At 33.3% G+C, this 15400-nt stretch overlaps 1 protein-coding gene across 1 annotated transcript in view; it reads left to right on the top strand.

Moving 5' to 3' along the window:
• Nucleotides 1-15400, top strand: part of MMP16 (matrix metallopeptidase 16) — a 332743-nt gene that overhangs the window by 159105 nt on the left and 158238 nt on the right. The window contains exon 3 of the mRNA XM_068525510.1: nucleotides 2822-2944. Coding sequence (XP_068381611.1) covers nucleotides 2822-2944 — 123 coding nt within the window. The remainder of the gene's footprint in view (nucleotides 1-2821; nucleotides 2945-15400) is intronic.

Below are 15400 nucleotides of genomic sequence, written 5' to 3'. Positions count from 1 at the left end.
CTTTAGGAGTGAGAAGGCACTGGTGAGAGTGAAAGATACAGAGAAGTTTTAGAGGTAGAAGAGACTACATCATGATTGATTGGATGTGAAGAGGCATCAGTGGAAGATGTTACCTGGATACCTGGCTTAGGCATTAGAAAGGCTTTGGGCTGAGAAAAGGTATCAGAAGAATTGGTACAAGTTTGGAGCTGAAAAATCATAATTTTAAATTACATGTAAAATTAGAAATGATGACAAGATAGCTAGATGGAGATGTGAGAACACTTAACTAATTATTTTGTATTATTATTATTTTTTTATCATGAATGTCTTACATGAGACTGGGAGCTCAGCAAGAGCCCCTTGCCTTATCTTTTTATACACACTTTTTTTTTCATATATCTCTTAGCGTATTATAAAAGCTTAAAAATATTGTAAGATAAATGGATCAGGATAGAATGAGTAAATATATAAACAAATAGTTGGAACATAAGAAAAAATTATATGAAATCGGCAAAAGCTGAATAAATGCATAAGGAATTTAGCAGAGATATGTTTCAGCATAAGAATCTAATACTCATCCCTAAAACCCCTGTCCTTTGGAAGATGCAATGTTTCATTTAGAAAACTTTTACTAGGTCCAACATATGCACAACTTAAAATGGAAATTTACATTAATAAATTTAAATGTTTTCAATGGCTGTCTTCATCTTTTAACTTTATGTATTGTTAAAGTAATTTTAGAGAATATATCCTCATTGAAAACATATTTCCTCTGATAATGTATCAGGATAAATACAAATTGTCAAATTTTATCCCACTATCCATTTCAAAATTATTTCTTTCCCTAGAGTGTTTACTTCAATATTTTCTTTAGCTAACTGTAAGTGTAATCACATCCACATTAAGTAAATTTAGTCATATTTAATAATTATTTGTTCTCACAGCACTTTCAGGGAGATGTCAGAATAAGTATTTGGTTAAGAAATATTATAATTTTTGATCTTACAGAATATAATAAAAATAATATATAATATTATAATAAATAATAATATAATAAAAATATGTTTTCATTAAAAAATGTCCCTATCCACCTATTTATTAAACCTCTTTTAAATTCTAGGGGTTGTACAGGTACAGGGAGTATGTAGATCCCCTGCCCCTTAGTGTTTTACAGTCTAGTGAAATATATCTCAAATTTAATGATTTAGAGCAGGGGTCCCCAACCCCCCAGGCCACAGACTGTTAGGAACAGAGCCGCACAGCATGAGGTGAGCGGTGGCTTTCCAACGAAGCTTCATCTGCCGCTCCCCATTGCTCCCTATCACTCGCATTACCACCTGAACCATACCCCCCACCGTGGAAAAATTGTCTTCCGTGAAACCAGTCCCTGGTGCCACAAAAGGTTGGGGACCGCTAATTCAGATTGTCTTGGGAGTTTTAGTTAAAAGTAAAAGGTCTCAATTCTTGGCTCCAGAGACTTCAGTTCCATAGGTCTGAATAGCTTTCTAGGCATTAGCATTTACAAGACATCTCATTTGGTTTGGAGACTTTAATAAAGGGAAAGAGTGACTTCCTGAAGTAACTCTACAATGCATCATAAACTAGGATGGAGTTTAAGTCTGTTAACTGCAATGTCTACATTATTACTGGTAGCAGAATAAAAAAGGAGAAACGTACAATGCTTATCAGAAAAGTGTTGTCTTTCTTAAAAAGTAAAAGTCATGCTTTCATTGTTGCATGATGTTATTCTTATGTTTATAAAAGCTAGTTAGCTGATTTATTCCCTGTAACATGTAAACTATTTCAGTCATTTTCATGAAATGGACATCTTTAGACAGTCATCTCTGCAGTCAATTATTTTCCATTTAAAGAGTATAGAAATTTTTGATGAAATATAACAAAAATTGATTCTTTTGCTCATTTCCACTTTCTGAAGCATGTAACGCCACGAAGATTCTGCTTTAGTTCTGTAATTGTTAAATTAAATGGGCTAATGGATGATAAAGCCATTTTGAGTCACTAAAGAAAAACTAATAAAAATCATGTCAATCTTTCTCCTTAGACAAGAAGCAAGACAACATAGAAAACATGACAATGGTCAAATGAGACTCTCTAGAAAAAAATTTAGACAACTGTCTATATAAATATTAAAAATCAATATATCAAAAACAGTGTTTTATTTTCCCAATGTTAATATTTAAATTTTATTGGTGTCATACTAAACATTATATTCAGAAAAAAATTTCTTACGCAGTGAATTCAGTTACTATTAAAGGTTCAAAGAGAATGGCTGTTATTTGAAAATTGGGGTAATGCTTAAAGTGTAAAGAAGAAAAAAGTGGAGAAAGGCAAATGTTATTCTAAACAACAATTTCCTTCTATTTAAGCTAGAAGAGAGTAGCATATATCTTCTTGCTTCCTGGAGTTTAGGTCATGTAATAGATTTTAAAAATTATTGAATGTTAAAACTGAAAGAGACCTTAGTGATAATTTATTTTTAAAAGTCTCATTTTCTGAATGAGACTTTCCCAAGGTCATGTATCTGTTAACAGCAGATTCTAGTTAGAAGCATCAGAATACCTTAGTTTACAGTTAGCTCTAAATGAATTAGAGAGAAAAATTATCTAAAGGATATGAGTTATAAACTAGTGATTCTTGATCATTCCTGAAAAAAATATGCTTTCTACAATACTTAGATTCAAATTGCAAGAAAACTGACAAAATTCTCCGTTATGTTTTCCTGTTTTTATTACCACTGCCATAACTTCTCAATGGATTTCTTTTTGAAATTAATGATTAGGGTTGTTGGTAAATAACTGGAAAATATTGCTTTTTGCAGCTGGATGAAGAAGCCTCGATGTGGTGTACCTGACCAGACAAGAGGTAGCTCCAAATTTAATATTCGTCGAAAGCGGTATGCGTTAACAGGACAGAAGTGGCAGCACAAACACATCACTTACAGGTATAATAGCTAATGATTAATTACTGTTTATTTTCAATTTTTCAAAACTATATATTTTGACATTTTGTTTGAGATCTTATGCACATTGACTACATGGTAACATATAGTGATGTAATGTTAACATAAAAAAAACAAAACTTGCAATTGAGAAGAGAATAAATTGTCCATTTGGAGACCCTGTAGACAGACATTTCTTGAAACACTTTTGTAAACTAGATCTTCCAGCTTCTTGAATGAATGCTAATATTCTGAAAGACTTTCAGATGAGTATTCTAACACACAACATTCTTTAGCAAGTATTCATAATCTAAAAAATTATAAAATAATAAAGTATATAAATAACTGCAATTTAAACAATATATCTTTGAATTATTAATTAACTTTTGGTATCAGAGCAACCATTTAGCTTTCTATCTTTTTAGCAACAATGCAAATGGATCATCCTTTCTTGTCTTCAATGAAGCATGCTTAAGGGATGAGAGTATCTTCCAATCTGGAGTGGCAGTTGCTGCTAGTTCATATTCATTCATTAACTAATTGAACAATGTTTTATTGAGTACCAGTTTGGACAAAGAACAGTGCTAGGTACTGGGGATATAACAATAAATAAAGCATAGGGATTCCATCCATCCTCATGGAATTTACAGTCATGTGGAGAAGTTTAACAATCATATAAATGTGATGCCTGTTTTGAAAGAGAAGGAACAGGATGCAAGAGAAATGTAAACCATGGTCATTCAACCCAACTTAGAAAACCAGGGCTGGCCTCCCTTCTGTCTTAAGAGTAATATAGAGTATTAAAGGAAGTTCTTTATATGATCACCTTAACAGATACAGAAATGCGTTCAAGAAAATTTAACCTCCATTTATGATAACTAGGAATCAAAGCAAAGAAAGATACTTAATCAGAAAAATGGCATCTACAAAAACAAAAATTACAGCTTCATTATGTATTTCACATATAATATGACCACTGTAACATGAGGTGTTGGGAAAAAATATCGTTAAGTGAAACAACAAAAAAATACCTGCTATCTCTACCTCCATCCAATAACATTGTGCAACTACTTATAGTTGTAAGGTAATAAAAGATATAAGGCTCTGTAAAGAAATAAAACTATCTTTTATAGTCACAGTTGTATCACTTTCTAACAGAACACCCAGAATAAGCTCTAGATAATTTTTCAGAAATAATAAAAGAATATATCCAGCTTTAAAAATAATTAGTAGATTTTATTTTTAGAGCAATTTTAGGTTTACAGAAAAGTTGAGCAGATAGTATGAGTAGTTCTCACTGCACCCCCCCTCCCCCCAGTATACACACTCACATAGTTTCTCCCAGTATTAAGATCTTAATTAGTATTAGATATTTGTTACAATTGTTGAGCCAGTATTGCTCTATTACTGACTAAAATCGATAGTTTACACCAGAGTTCACTCTTTGTGTTGTAGTTTTATGGATTTTGACAAATGCATAATATCATATAGTATTACAGTATCATACAGAATTAGTTTCACTGCTCTGAAAATCCTTTGTTGCACCTATTCATCTCTCTTCTCCTTAGGACACGACTGATGGTTTTAATATCTCTATAGTTTTGCCTTTTCTAGAATGTCATATGGTTCGAAACACAGTTTGTAGCCGTTTCAGACTGCTTTCCTTCACTTAGTAATATGAATTTATTTCCTCCATGTCTTTTCATGACTTGATAGCTCATTTCTTTTTATTACTGAGCAATATTCCATTGTATGGATGTGTCACAGTTTGCTTACCTGTTCACCTATTGAAGACTTCTTGGTTGCTTCCAGTTTTTGGCAATTATGAGTAAAGCTAGTATAAACATGTGTGGGCTGGTTTTTGTGTGGACATTAATTTTCAACTTATTTGACTAAATACCTGGGAGTATAATTTTGCTGATCATAAGGTAAGACTATGGTTAGCTTTTTAAGAAACTACCAAACTATCTTCAAAGTGGCTAAACCATTTTGCATTACCACCAACAATGAATGAAAGTTATTGTTGCTCTACAACTTTGTCAGGATTTGGTGTTGTCAGTGTTCTGGATGTATCCATTCTAATAGGTGGTTTCTCAATTTTTTAACTTGCAATTCCCTAATGCCATGTGAAGCTGAGCATATTTTCATATGCTTATTTGCCATCTGCACAACTTCTTTTGTGAGATGACTGTTTAGATCTTTGCACCAACTTTTGAGTTGCTATTTTAAAGGTTCTTTGTATATTTTGGATTACAAGTCTTTTATCAGATATGTTTTCAAATATGTTGTCTCAGTCTGTGGCTTGACATTCCATTCTCTTTTCAGTGTATTTTGCAGAACAGAAGTTTTAATTTTAATAAGGTAGAATTTATCAATTATTTTCTTTTCTATATTGTGCTTTTGGTGTTATATTCAAAAAACATTGCCAAACCGAAGGTCACTTAGAATTTCTCCTATGTTATCTTCTAAAATTTTAATAGTTTGGCATTTACATTTAGGTCAATGATCCATTTTGAGTTTGTTTTGGGGAAAGGTGTAAAATCTATATTCAATTTTTTACATGTGGATGTTCAGTTGTTCCAGCACCACTGGTTGGAAAGGCCATCCTTTCTCCGCTACCTTTGATCTTTTGTCAAAGATCAGTTGCCTCTGTGCATGGGTAAATTTCTGTGCTCTTTATTCTGCTTCATTGGTCTATGTGTCTATTCATAAACCAATATCACATTTTCTTGATTACTGTGGTTTATAGTAAGTCTTGATATCAGATAGTATCAGTTTTCTGATTTTATTCTTCTTCTTCAGTATTATGTTGTGTTTTCAGAGTCTCTTGCCTTCCCACATAAACTTTAGAATCAGTTTGCCATTACAGGCGTTCCTCAGAGATATTCTGGGTTCAGTTCTAGACCAACAAAATAAAGAGAATATAGCAATCAAGCTCATATAGCAATCAAACAATGTCTTGAATTTTTTGGATTCCCAGTGCATATAAAAGTTGTTTATACTATACTACAGACTATTAAGTGTGCAGTAGCATTATGTCCAAAAGCACGATGAGCATGCCTTAGTTAAAAGTACTTTATTGACAAAAAATGCTAACCTTCAGCTGTTGATGGCTGCTGACTGCTCAGGGTGGTGGTTGGTGAAAGTCAAGGTGGCTGAGGCAAGTTCTTAAAAGAAGACAACAATGAAGTTTGCCACATTGATTGACTCTTCCTTGTATGAATAATTTCTCTCTAACATGCAGCACGGTTTGTAGCATTTACCCACAGTAGCACTTTCAAAATTGGAGTCAACTCTCTCAAACCCTGCCACTGTTTTAACAACCAAGTTTATGTCATATTCTAAATGCTGTTGTTTTTTTTTTTGTTATGTCAACAATCTTCATAGCATCTTCACCAAGAGTAGATTCCATTTCAAGAAACCACTTTCTTTGCTCATCAGTAAGAACCAACTTCTCATCATTTAAAGTTTTATCACAGGATTGCAGCAATTCAGTCACATCTTTAGGCTCATGTTTCATTTTAATTCTCTTGTTATTTCCACCACATCTGCAGTTACTTCCTCCACTGAAGTCTTGAACCACTCAAAGTCATCCATGAGGATTGGAATCAATTTCTTCCAAACTCCTGTGAATATTGATATTTTATCTCTTTCCATGAATCACAAATGTTCTTAATGGCATAAAGAATGGTGAATCCTTTCCAAAAGATTTTCAGTTTACTTTACCCAAATCCTTCAGAGGAACCACTATCTATGGCAGCTATAGCCTTACAAAATGTATTTCTTAAATAATAAGATTTGAAAGTTAAAATCATTCCTTGTTCCAAGGGCTGCAGAATGGATGTTGTGTTAGTAGGCATGAAAACAACATGAATCTTGTATATCTCCATCACAGCTCTTGGGTGACCAGGTGCATTGTCAATGAGCAGTAATATTTTGAAATAAATCATTTTTCTGAGCACTAGGTCTCAACAGTGGGCTTACAGTATTCAGTAAACCATGTTGTAAACAGATGTATTGTCATCCAGGCTTTGTTGTTTTACCTATAGAGCACAGGCAGAGTAGTTTTAGCATAATTTTAAGGGGCCGAGGATTTTTGAAATAACAAATGAACATTGGTTTCAACTTAAAGTCACCAGCTGCATTATCCACCAACAAGAGAAGCAGCTTATCTTTTCAAGTTTTGAAGTCAGGCATTAAGTTCTCTTCTCTAGCTATGAATGTCCTAGACAGCATCTTCTTCCAATATAATAAAGCTGTTTCATCTACATTGAAAATTTAATGTTTAGCGTAGCAATCTTTATTAATTATCTTGGCTAGATCTTCTGGATAACTTGCTGCAGCTTCTGTATCAGCACTTGTTGCTTCACCTTGTGCTTTTATGTTATGGAGATGGCTTCTTTCCTTAAACCTCATATACCAACCTCTGTTAGCTTCAAACTTTTCTTCTGCAGCTTCCTTACCTGTCTCAGCCTTCACGCAATTGAAAAGAGTTAGGGCCTTTCTCTGAATTGAGCTTTGGCTTAAAGGAATGTTGTGGCTGGTTTGATCTATGTAGACCATTAAAACTTTCTCCATATAAGCAATAAAGCTGTTTGATTTCTTATTATTCACTGGAGTAGCACTTTTAATTTCCCTCAAGAACTTTTCATTTGCTTTCATAGCTTGGTTAACCATTTAGGGCAGAGGTCTAGCTTTTGTCCTATCTCAGCTTTTGACATGCCTTCTAAACTTAATCATTTATTGCTTTTACTTAAAGTGAGAGATGTGTGATTTTCCCCTCACTTGAATACTTAGAGGCCGTTGTTAGGTTATTAATTGGTCTAATTTCAATATTGTTTGGCCTCAGGAAATAGGGAGGCCCAGTGAGAGAGAGAGCGATAGTGGAATGTCAGGTCAGTGGAGCAGTCAGAACACAGACAACATTTCTTAAGTTCGCTATTTTATGTGGGAGTGGTTCATGTTACCCCAAAACAATTACAGTAGTAACATCAAAGATCACTGATCACAGATCACCATAACAAATATAATAATAATTTAAAAGTTTGAAATATTGCGAGAATTACCAAAATGTGACACAGAGACACAGTGAGCAAATGCTTTTCGAAAAATGGTGCCAATAGACTTCCTCAACATAGGATTGCCACAAACCTTCAATTTATAAATAACACAATATCTGTGAGCCACAATAAAGCAAAGCACAATAAAACAGGTTATGCCGGCACCCATGAAATAATTTAGCGAGATTTTTATTGTGATCGCCTTGAATATACAGATCATTTTGGGGAGAACTGACATCTTAATATTGATTGTTACCATTAATGAACATGAATATTTCCCCATTTGTTTAGGTTTATTTCTTTCCTCAGAATTTTATACTTTTAATCTTATAAATATTTTGTATATATCTTAGTCCATTTGGACTTCTATAACAAAATACCACGAGTGGCTTATAAACAGTAGAAATTTATTTCTCACAATTCTGGAGGCTGGGAGTCTGAGATCAAGGTGCCAGCATAGTCGGTGCCCTCTTCTAGGTCACAAACTTCTTGGATCCTCACATACATAGCAGAAGGGCTAGAGATATTTGTGGGACACTAATCCCATTCATGAAGGTTCCATCTTCATGACCTAAGGACTTACCAAAGGCCCCATCTCCTAATATTATCATCTTTGTGGGTTAGAATTTTAACATATGAATTTTAGGGGGACAAATATTCTAACCATACTCACATATTTTGGATAGATTTATATCTAAGGATTTCTTTAAACATTTTTTTGTACTATAAGTTGTGTTTTAAATTTCAAATTCTAAATGTTTATTACAGATATATACGATAACAATTGACTTTTGTATATTAATCTTGTATCCTAGAATTTTGCTATAAATCACTCATTAGTTCAGGATTTTTTTTTTTTTTTTTGGTCAGTTCACTTATATTTTCTACATAGAAAATCATGTCATCTGAAAACAAGGATAGTTGTTGTTTTTTTTAATTCCCAATCTGTATAGCTTTTATTTCCTTTGCTTATTGTATTGCTTTAGCTACTGCTTTCAGTGCAATGTTGAATAGGAGTGCTGGGAGCAGACATCATTGCCTTTTTCCTAGTCTTTAAGGGAAAAGCATGTAATTCCTCACCATTAAGTATAATGTAAGCTACAGGCTTTTTGTCAGATGTTTAATCAAGTTGAGGAAGTTCTCCCATTCCTAGTTTGCTGAATATTTTTACTATGAATGGGAGTTGTCTTTTATCAAATGATTTTTCTGTATCTATGCTATGATTGTATGATTTTCTTCTTTAGCCTTTTAATGTGATTGATTATCTTAATTAATTTTCAAATGTGGAATGAGACTCTCATGCCTGGGATAAATCCCACTTTGTCATGGTGAATAATTCTTTATATACATTGTAGAGTTTGATTTGCTCATTTTCGTTTAGAATTTCTACATCTATGTTCATGAGTAATATTGATATGCAGTTTTCCTTTCTTGTAATGTCTTTATCTGGTTTTGGTGGTAGGGTAATGCTAGTTTCATAGAATGGGTTAAGAATTCTATTTTCTGGAAGAAATTATAGAGAATTGGTATGATTTCTTCCTGAAATGTTTAGTAGACTTCACCAGTGTAACCATTTAGACCTAGTTCTTTTTTTTTTTTTTTTTGGAAGGTTATTAATTTCTGATTCAATTTATTTAATTGATATAGGACTGTTCAGATTACCTATTTCTCTTTGTATAAGTTTTTATAGATTGTCTCTTTTAAAGGAGTTGTTCAGTTAAATCAGTAATAGCCTTTAAAGGCTGCCTTAACAAAAGCCTCGACGGCTTAGACATCAGGAATTTAATTTCTCACAGTTTTGGAGCTTAGAAGTCTAAGATTGAGGTGCTGTCAGTATCCTTTTCTGGTAAGGCCTCTTTTCCTGGCTTTTAGATGGCCACTTTCTCACTGTGTCCTTATCTGGCCTTTCCTCTGTGTGTGGGTGGAGAGAAAGAGATTTCTGGTGTCTTCTCTTCTTACAAGGACACAAGACATACTGAATTAGGGTCCAACCTTGTGACTTTATTTAATATCAAGTACCTCCTTAAAGTCCCTATCTCTGAATACAGTTAAATTGAGAGTTAGGGCTTTAATATATGAATTTGGAGGTACACAATTCAGCCCATGACATCATCTAAGTTATCATATTTATGGGCAAACACTTGTTCATAATATTCTTTTATTATCCTTTTAATATTCATGGTATCAGTAGTGATGTGCCTTCTTTCATAACTGATAGTAATTTGTGTCTTCTTTTTTTCTTATTTAGTCTGGCTAGAGGTTTATTAATTATATTAATCTTTTCAGAGAAATGGCTTTAAAACATTTTTTTTCTGTATTGTTTACTTGTTTTCAGTTTCATTGATTTCTGTTCCAACTTTATTTTTCTTCCGTTTGCTTTTTATTTTCTAATTTCCTAAGATGGAAGTTTAGATTAATTACTTTTATCTTTCTTTGCCTCCTAATATGTATTTAATGCTATATATTGTATTTTAAGTACTGTTTTTGCTGCATCCCACAAATTTTGATAAGTTGTATTGTCATTTTAATTTAGTTCAAGTAATACTAAAATTTCCTTGAGATTTTCGTTCTTTGACTCACATGTTATTGATAAGTATGCTGCTGTATCTCCAAGCATTTTGAGATTTTCCCTAGTATTCTTGGTGAATGTTCCATGTGAGATTGAGAATAATGAGTATTCTGCTGGTTTTGGATGAAGTGTTCTATACATGTTGATTAGATAAAGTTGATTAATTATGCTGTTCAGTTCAACTATATCCTTACTATTTTCTATCAGCAGGGTCTGTCAATTACTGGTAGAGTGGTGTTGAAGTCTCCAACAAACGGTACACTTGCCTTTTTCTTCTTGAAGTTCTATCAGTTTTTGCCTCATGTATTTTGTTGCTCTGTTGTTAAACATATATATATATTAAGGTTTGTTACACCTTGGAAAAATTGACACCTTTATCATTATGTGATGCCCCTCTTTATCTCTGATAATTTACTTTGCTCTGAGGAAGGCTTTGTCTGAAAATAATATAGCTATTATGGTTTTCTTGTGATTAGTGTAGCGTGGTATATTTTTTATCCTCCTATTTTTAACCATCAAAATCTATATATTTAAGGTGAGTTTCTTGTAGACAACATATAGTTGGGGCTTATTTATTTATTTATTTTTAAAAAATCCACTCTTACCGTCTTTATCTTTTCATTGGTATATTTAGGCTATTCACATTCCAAGTAGTTATTTATATAGTTAAATTGATATCTACTATATTTGTAACTTTTTGCTGCCCATTGCTGTTGTTCTTTGTTCTTTGTTTTGTGGATTTTGTTTTGTTTTTGTTTTTGATTTTGTATTTCCTCTTTTTCTACCTTTTCTGGTTGTATTGAGCATTGTATATATTACCATTTTCTATGAACATATCAATATTCTTCTTGCTTGGATCATATTCTTCTTGCTTAGATGGTTTTTGAGGAGAAGTCTAATTGAATTGGTATCTTTGTTCCTCTGTAGATAAGGTGTTTTTCCGCCCTCTGGCTTCTTTCAAGCTTTTATCTTTGTCTTTAGTTTTCTGCAGTTTGAAAATAATATACCTGTGTGTAGATTTTGTTCTCTGAAAGTCCTGGATCTGTGGTTTGGTGTGTGACATTATTTGAAATATGTCTCTGTTCATATCTCTCTTCTCCTTCTAGTATTCTCATTATGTTCTGTTACACTTAAATGTCCCATAGTTCTTGGATGCTCTGTTCTGTTTTCCAGCCTTTTTTTTTTTTTTTTTTTCCTTTGTTTTTCAATTTGGGAAGTTTCTACTGAGTTATCGTCAAGTTCGCTGATTCTTCCCTTGGTTATATATAATCTCATGATGAACCTATAAGAGACATTTCTGTTAATATATTTTTTTTATTTTTAACATTTCCTTTTAATTCTTTCTTGTAGTTTCCATCTCTCTGCTTATATTACTCATGTGTTTTTTTTTCTTGTTGTCCACTTTTTCCATTAGAGCCCTTAGGATATTGATCATATTTAATTCAAATTTCTAGTCTGATAATTCAAAATCTCTGCCATAAAGAGTCTGGTTCTAATGCTTCTTTTGTCTCTTCAGTCTGTGTTTTCTCTTGACTTTTAGCATGTTATTAATTTTTTGGTTGAAAGCCAGACATGATGTATTGGGTCATGAAACTGAGGTAATAAGCCTTTAGTGTGAAGTTTCATGTTCATCTGCTTAGGAGTTTAGCTGTTTATTTTTTCTTGTAGCTGAAGGTGTTGGAAGCTTCATTTTCTTCTAGTGGCCTGGTTTTTGTCTCCCGTGTTGTTTCTGAATATCCTAGAAGCTCTTTCTTAAATAGACTTTGTGTCTTGCAGCTTTCTAATTTGTAATCCACTGTTATTATACTGAGCCTTGTTGATGTGGTGTAAAATATTGGGGTGAGGAAGCAGTCTATAATCCTGTGATTAAATCTCAGTTTTTTAGGTGGGCTTGACTTTTGGGGATCTTACACCCAGAATATTATTGTAGCCTTTTACTTCTTTTCTTCTACTATATCAGACAGGAATGATTCAGGGACTTTTGTTTCTGATTCTTCATACTCTTTTGTGTCTCCAGTTTTGGGGGTGGAAGTTTGCCCTGTAACTGCAATTCTCTGATGGAGCTAAGAAGCATTGTTTAGTTTTTGTTTGCTCAGCTTTTTTGTCTTATTGTGAGGTTGGGAGTGACAACTTCCAAGCTCTCTACATGTCAGAGGAGAAACTGGAAATTTTTTACAAGATCAATATACAAAGTAAACAGGCACACGCACAGAGTATAATCTTTACAAAAATGACATTTAAAATAGACACAGAAGTATGAGTAAAGAATAAATCTACAAAAGATGGGTAAGCCCTTTAAGAAGAAAATTAGGAACTTTTATTGAAAGACATAAAAAGACCAAAAATAAATGTAGAGATATATTTTGCTCTTAATAGAAAGTCTCAGTATAATGAAAGTTCAGATCTTCCACAAATTCAATGCAATTTTAACAAAATTCCCTGTAATATTTTTTGTATAATTTAACAAACTGACTCAAAAATCTCTGAGGATTAGTGAAGGCACAATATTAATCAAAATATTCCCACTTACTAGACATGAAGACTTCCTTTAACTCAATACAAATTAAGGCAGTATGTTGTGTTAGCACAGAGATAGACAAATAGTCCAACAGTGCAGACAAGTGATCACAGAAATAGACCATTCATGTATTAAAAAATTGATTTATGCCAGAGCAGTCCTTGTAGATCAGTGGGGAAAGGATGGGCTATTTTACTTATTAAGTTATTCTGTGATAATTGGTCATCTATATGGAAAACAATGAAATTAGGTTCTTACCTCATACCATAGAAAAATCAATAAATACCAATTAGATTAAAGTATAATCAATTTTAGACCTATAAAGCTTACACAACTATGTATATTGATATTTATTTTTTTCATTTCAGATATTATTCTTTTTCTGACCTGATTTCCAAACTCTTGACAGTGTACCCTGTTTAGTGTCTCTGCATCCTTAGGTACTACCTACACCATTCAATTTTAAAAGAAAGAAAGAGAGAAACTAAGAGCCATTAGGTTCAGAACTGATCATAATTCCATTTATGTTGTATCCCTATACTGACAATTGTCTCAGCTAGTTTTGAATTTTCAAATAATTAGGGGTTTATTCCTGTAAACTTCCAGATTATTTTTTAATGTTTGATTATTGATATGCACATAATGTGATCAAGAGTTTTGGAGTAAGAAAAGTCTGGATTTTCTTCCTGGCTCTGATACTTGCTACCTGTAAAACCAGGATCAAGTTACTTATTTTTCCAAGTCTCATTTTCCCTGTGTGTAAAGTGCGTATTGTAACAATACCTACCTCACAAGGCTTAGGAGACAATTAAGTCAGATAGTAGGGAAAAAAAAAACAAAAACAGCATAGTGCTTGAAACACAGTGCTTAATAAATGCTGATTATTATCTTAACTCCTTTAATTTATCAGACAAATCCCAGAAATTGTTGAGAATATTATAACAGGATAAGAGAAAGTTGGGAGTGAGAGCTAAAGATATTACCTTCTAAAGTTAATATATATAAGGTGTTAAGAAGTTGCCTTGTATTTAATAGGTAGTATATATTATCATTTGCTACTCCTTTTTTTTTTTTTTTTTACTATATTTAGGAAAATAAATACAAAATATGACATTGGAGCTCAAAATGATTACAGAATGTGCCATTACAGAATAAAGACAGGAGTTGGAATGGGGGCGGTAGAATCTAGGCTTTATTTGATTGCAAACTCATTATGAGCCAACAGTATAATGTGGCTCAAAAAGAAAAGCTAGAATGTCCATAGTAGATTTATAGAAAGCAAAGTGTTCAAAGCAGTGGAGATGCTAATTTTTTCTCTTTGCTTTGTTGGCCATGCCTTACCTGATGTATTCTTTTCTCTTTGGGCCACCACATTTTCTGCTGCTTCTTGGCAAATTAATGTACACCTCTAAAAAGAAATCAAAATACTAAGAGACCTTGAATGCAGTTTGCATGAGGAAGAGCTCAAGATTACAGCCAAGTATTCTTAACATGATGGAAAGAATATTTAAGGGAGAAATTTCCTATTTTCAAATACTTAAATATCTTTTTTTTTTTAATTTATTTATTTATTTTTGGCTGCATTGGGTCTTCGTCTCTGTGCGGCTTTCTCTAGTTTCAGTGAGCGGGGGCTACTCTTCGTTGCGGCTCATGGGCTTCTCATTGCTGAGTCTTCTCTTGTTGGAGCACAGGCTCTAGGCATGTGGGTTTCAGTAGTTGTGGTACACAGGCTCAGTAGTTGTGGCTTGGGGGCTCTAGAGTGCAAGCTCAGTAGTTGTGGTGCACGGGCTTAGTTGCTCCGCGGCATGTGAGATCTTCCCAGACCAGGGCTTGAACCCGTGTCCCCTGCATTGGCAGGCAGATTCTTAACCACTGCGCCACCAGGGAAGCCCTATTTTCAAACACTTAAAGGCTTTAAGAGAAATCTAATATTTTGAGCTATCAGAAAATTAAATCATCCATCCTACAATTCTTTTTCATCATTGGAAACATATAAACCAGGAAATTTATTCACTTGTCAGGGAAATTAGAGAACATTTGTGGAATGGTTGGAAAGTTCGATTTCATAACTTTAAGATCTCTTCCTATCTTTAAAATGTGGGATTGGAAGGAACTTTCTATAATCACTCCATTTAAAGGGAATGTCTAGGCCCCTATGCCTTCCACTTAAATGACCTCAGTGTTTGATGCCTAGAAATGGGAACTTCTGAGGTTGTATCATTTACGTATTCTTAAGAATATATATAACTTTGGCTGATGCATAATATACATGCTTTTTATAACTGTAATACAAGTACTGGTGACCATTCATC

Source organism: Eschrichtius robustus, chromosome 17 (assembly GCF_028021215.1).
Source record: "Eschrichtius robustus isolate mEscRob2 chromosome 17, mEscRob2.pri, whole genome shotgun sequence".
NCBI lineage: Eukaryota > Metazoa > Chordata > Mammalia > Artiodactyla > Eschrichtiidae > Eschrichtius > Eschrichtius robustus.
The sequence above is the reverse complement of the archived record's forward strand: the minus strand, read 5'-3'. Positions and strand labels throughout refer to the sequence as shown.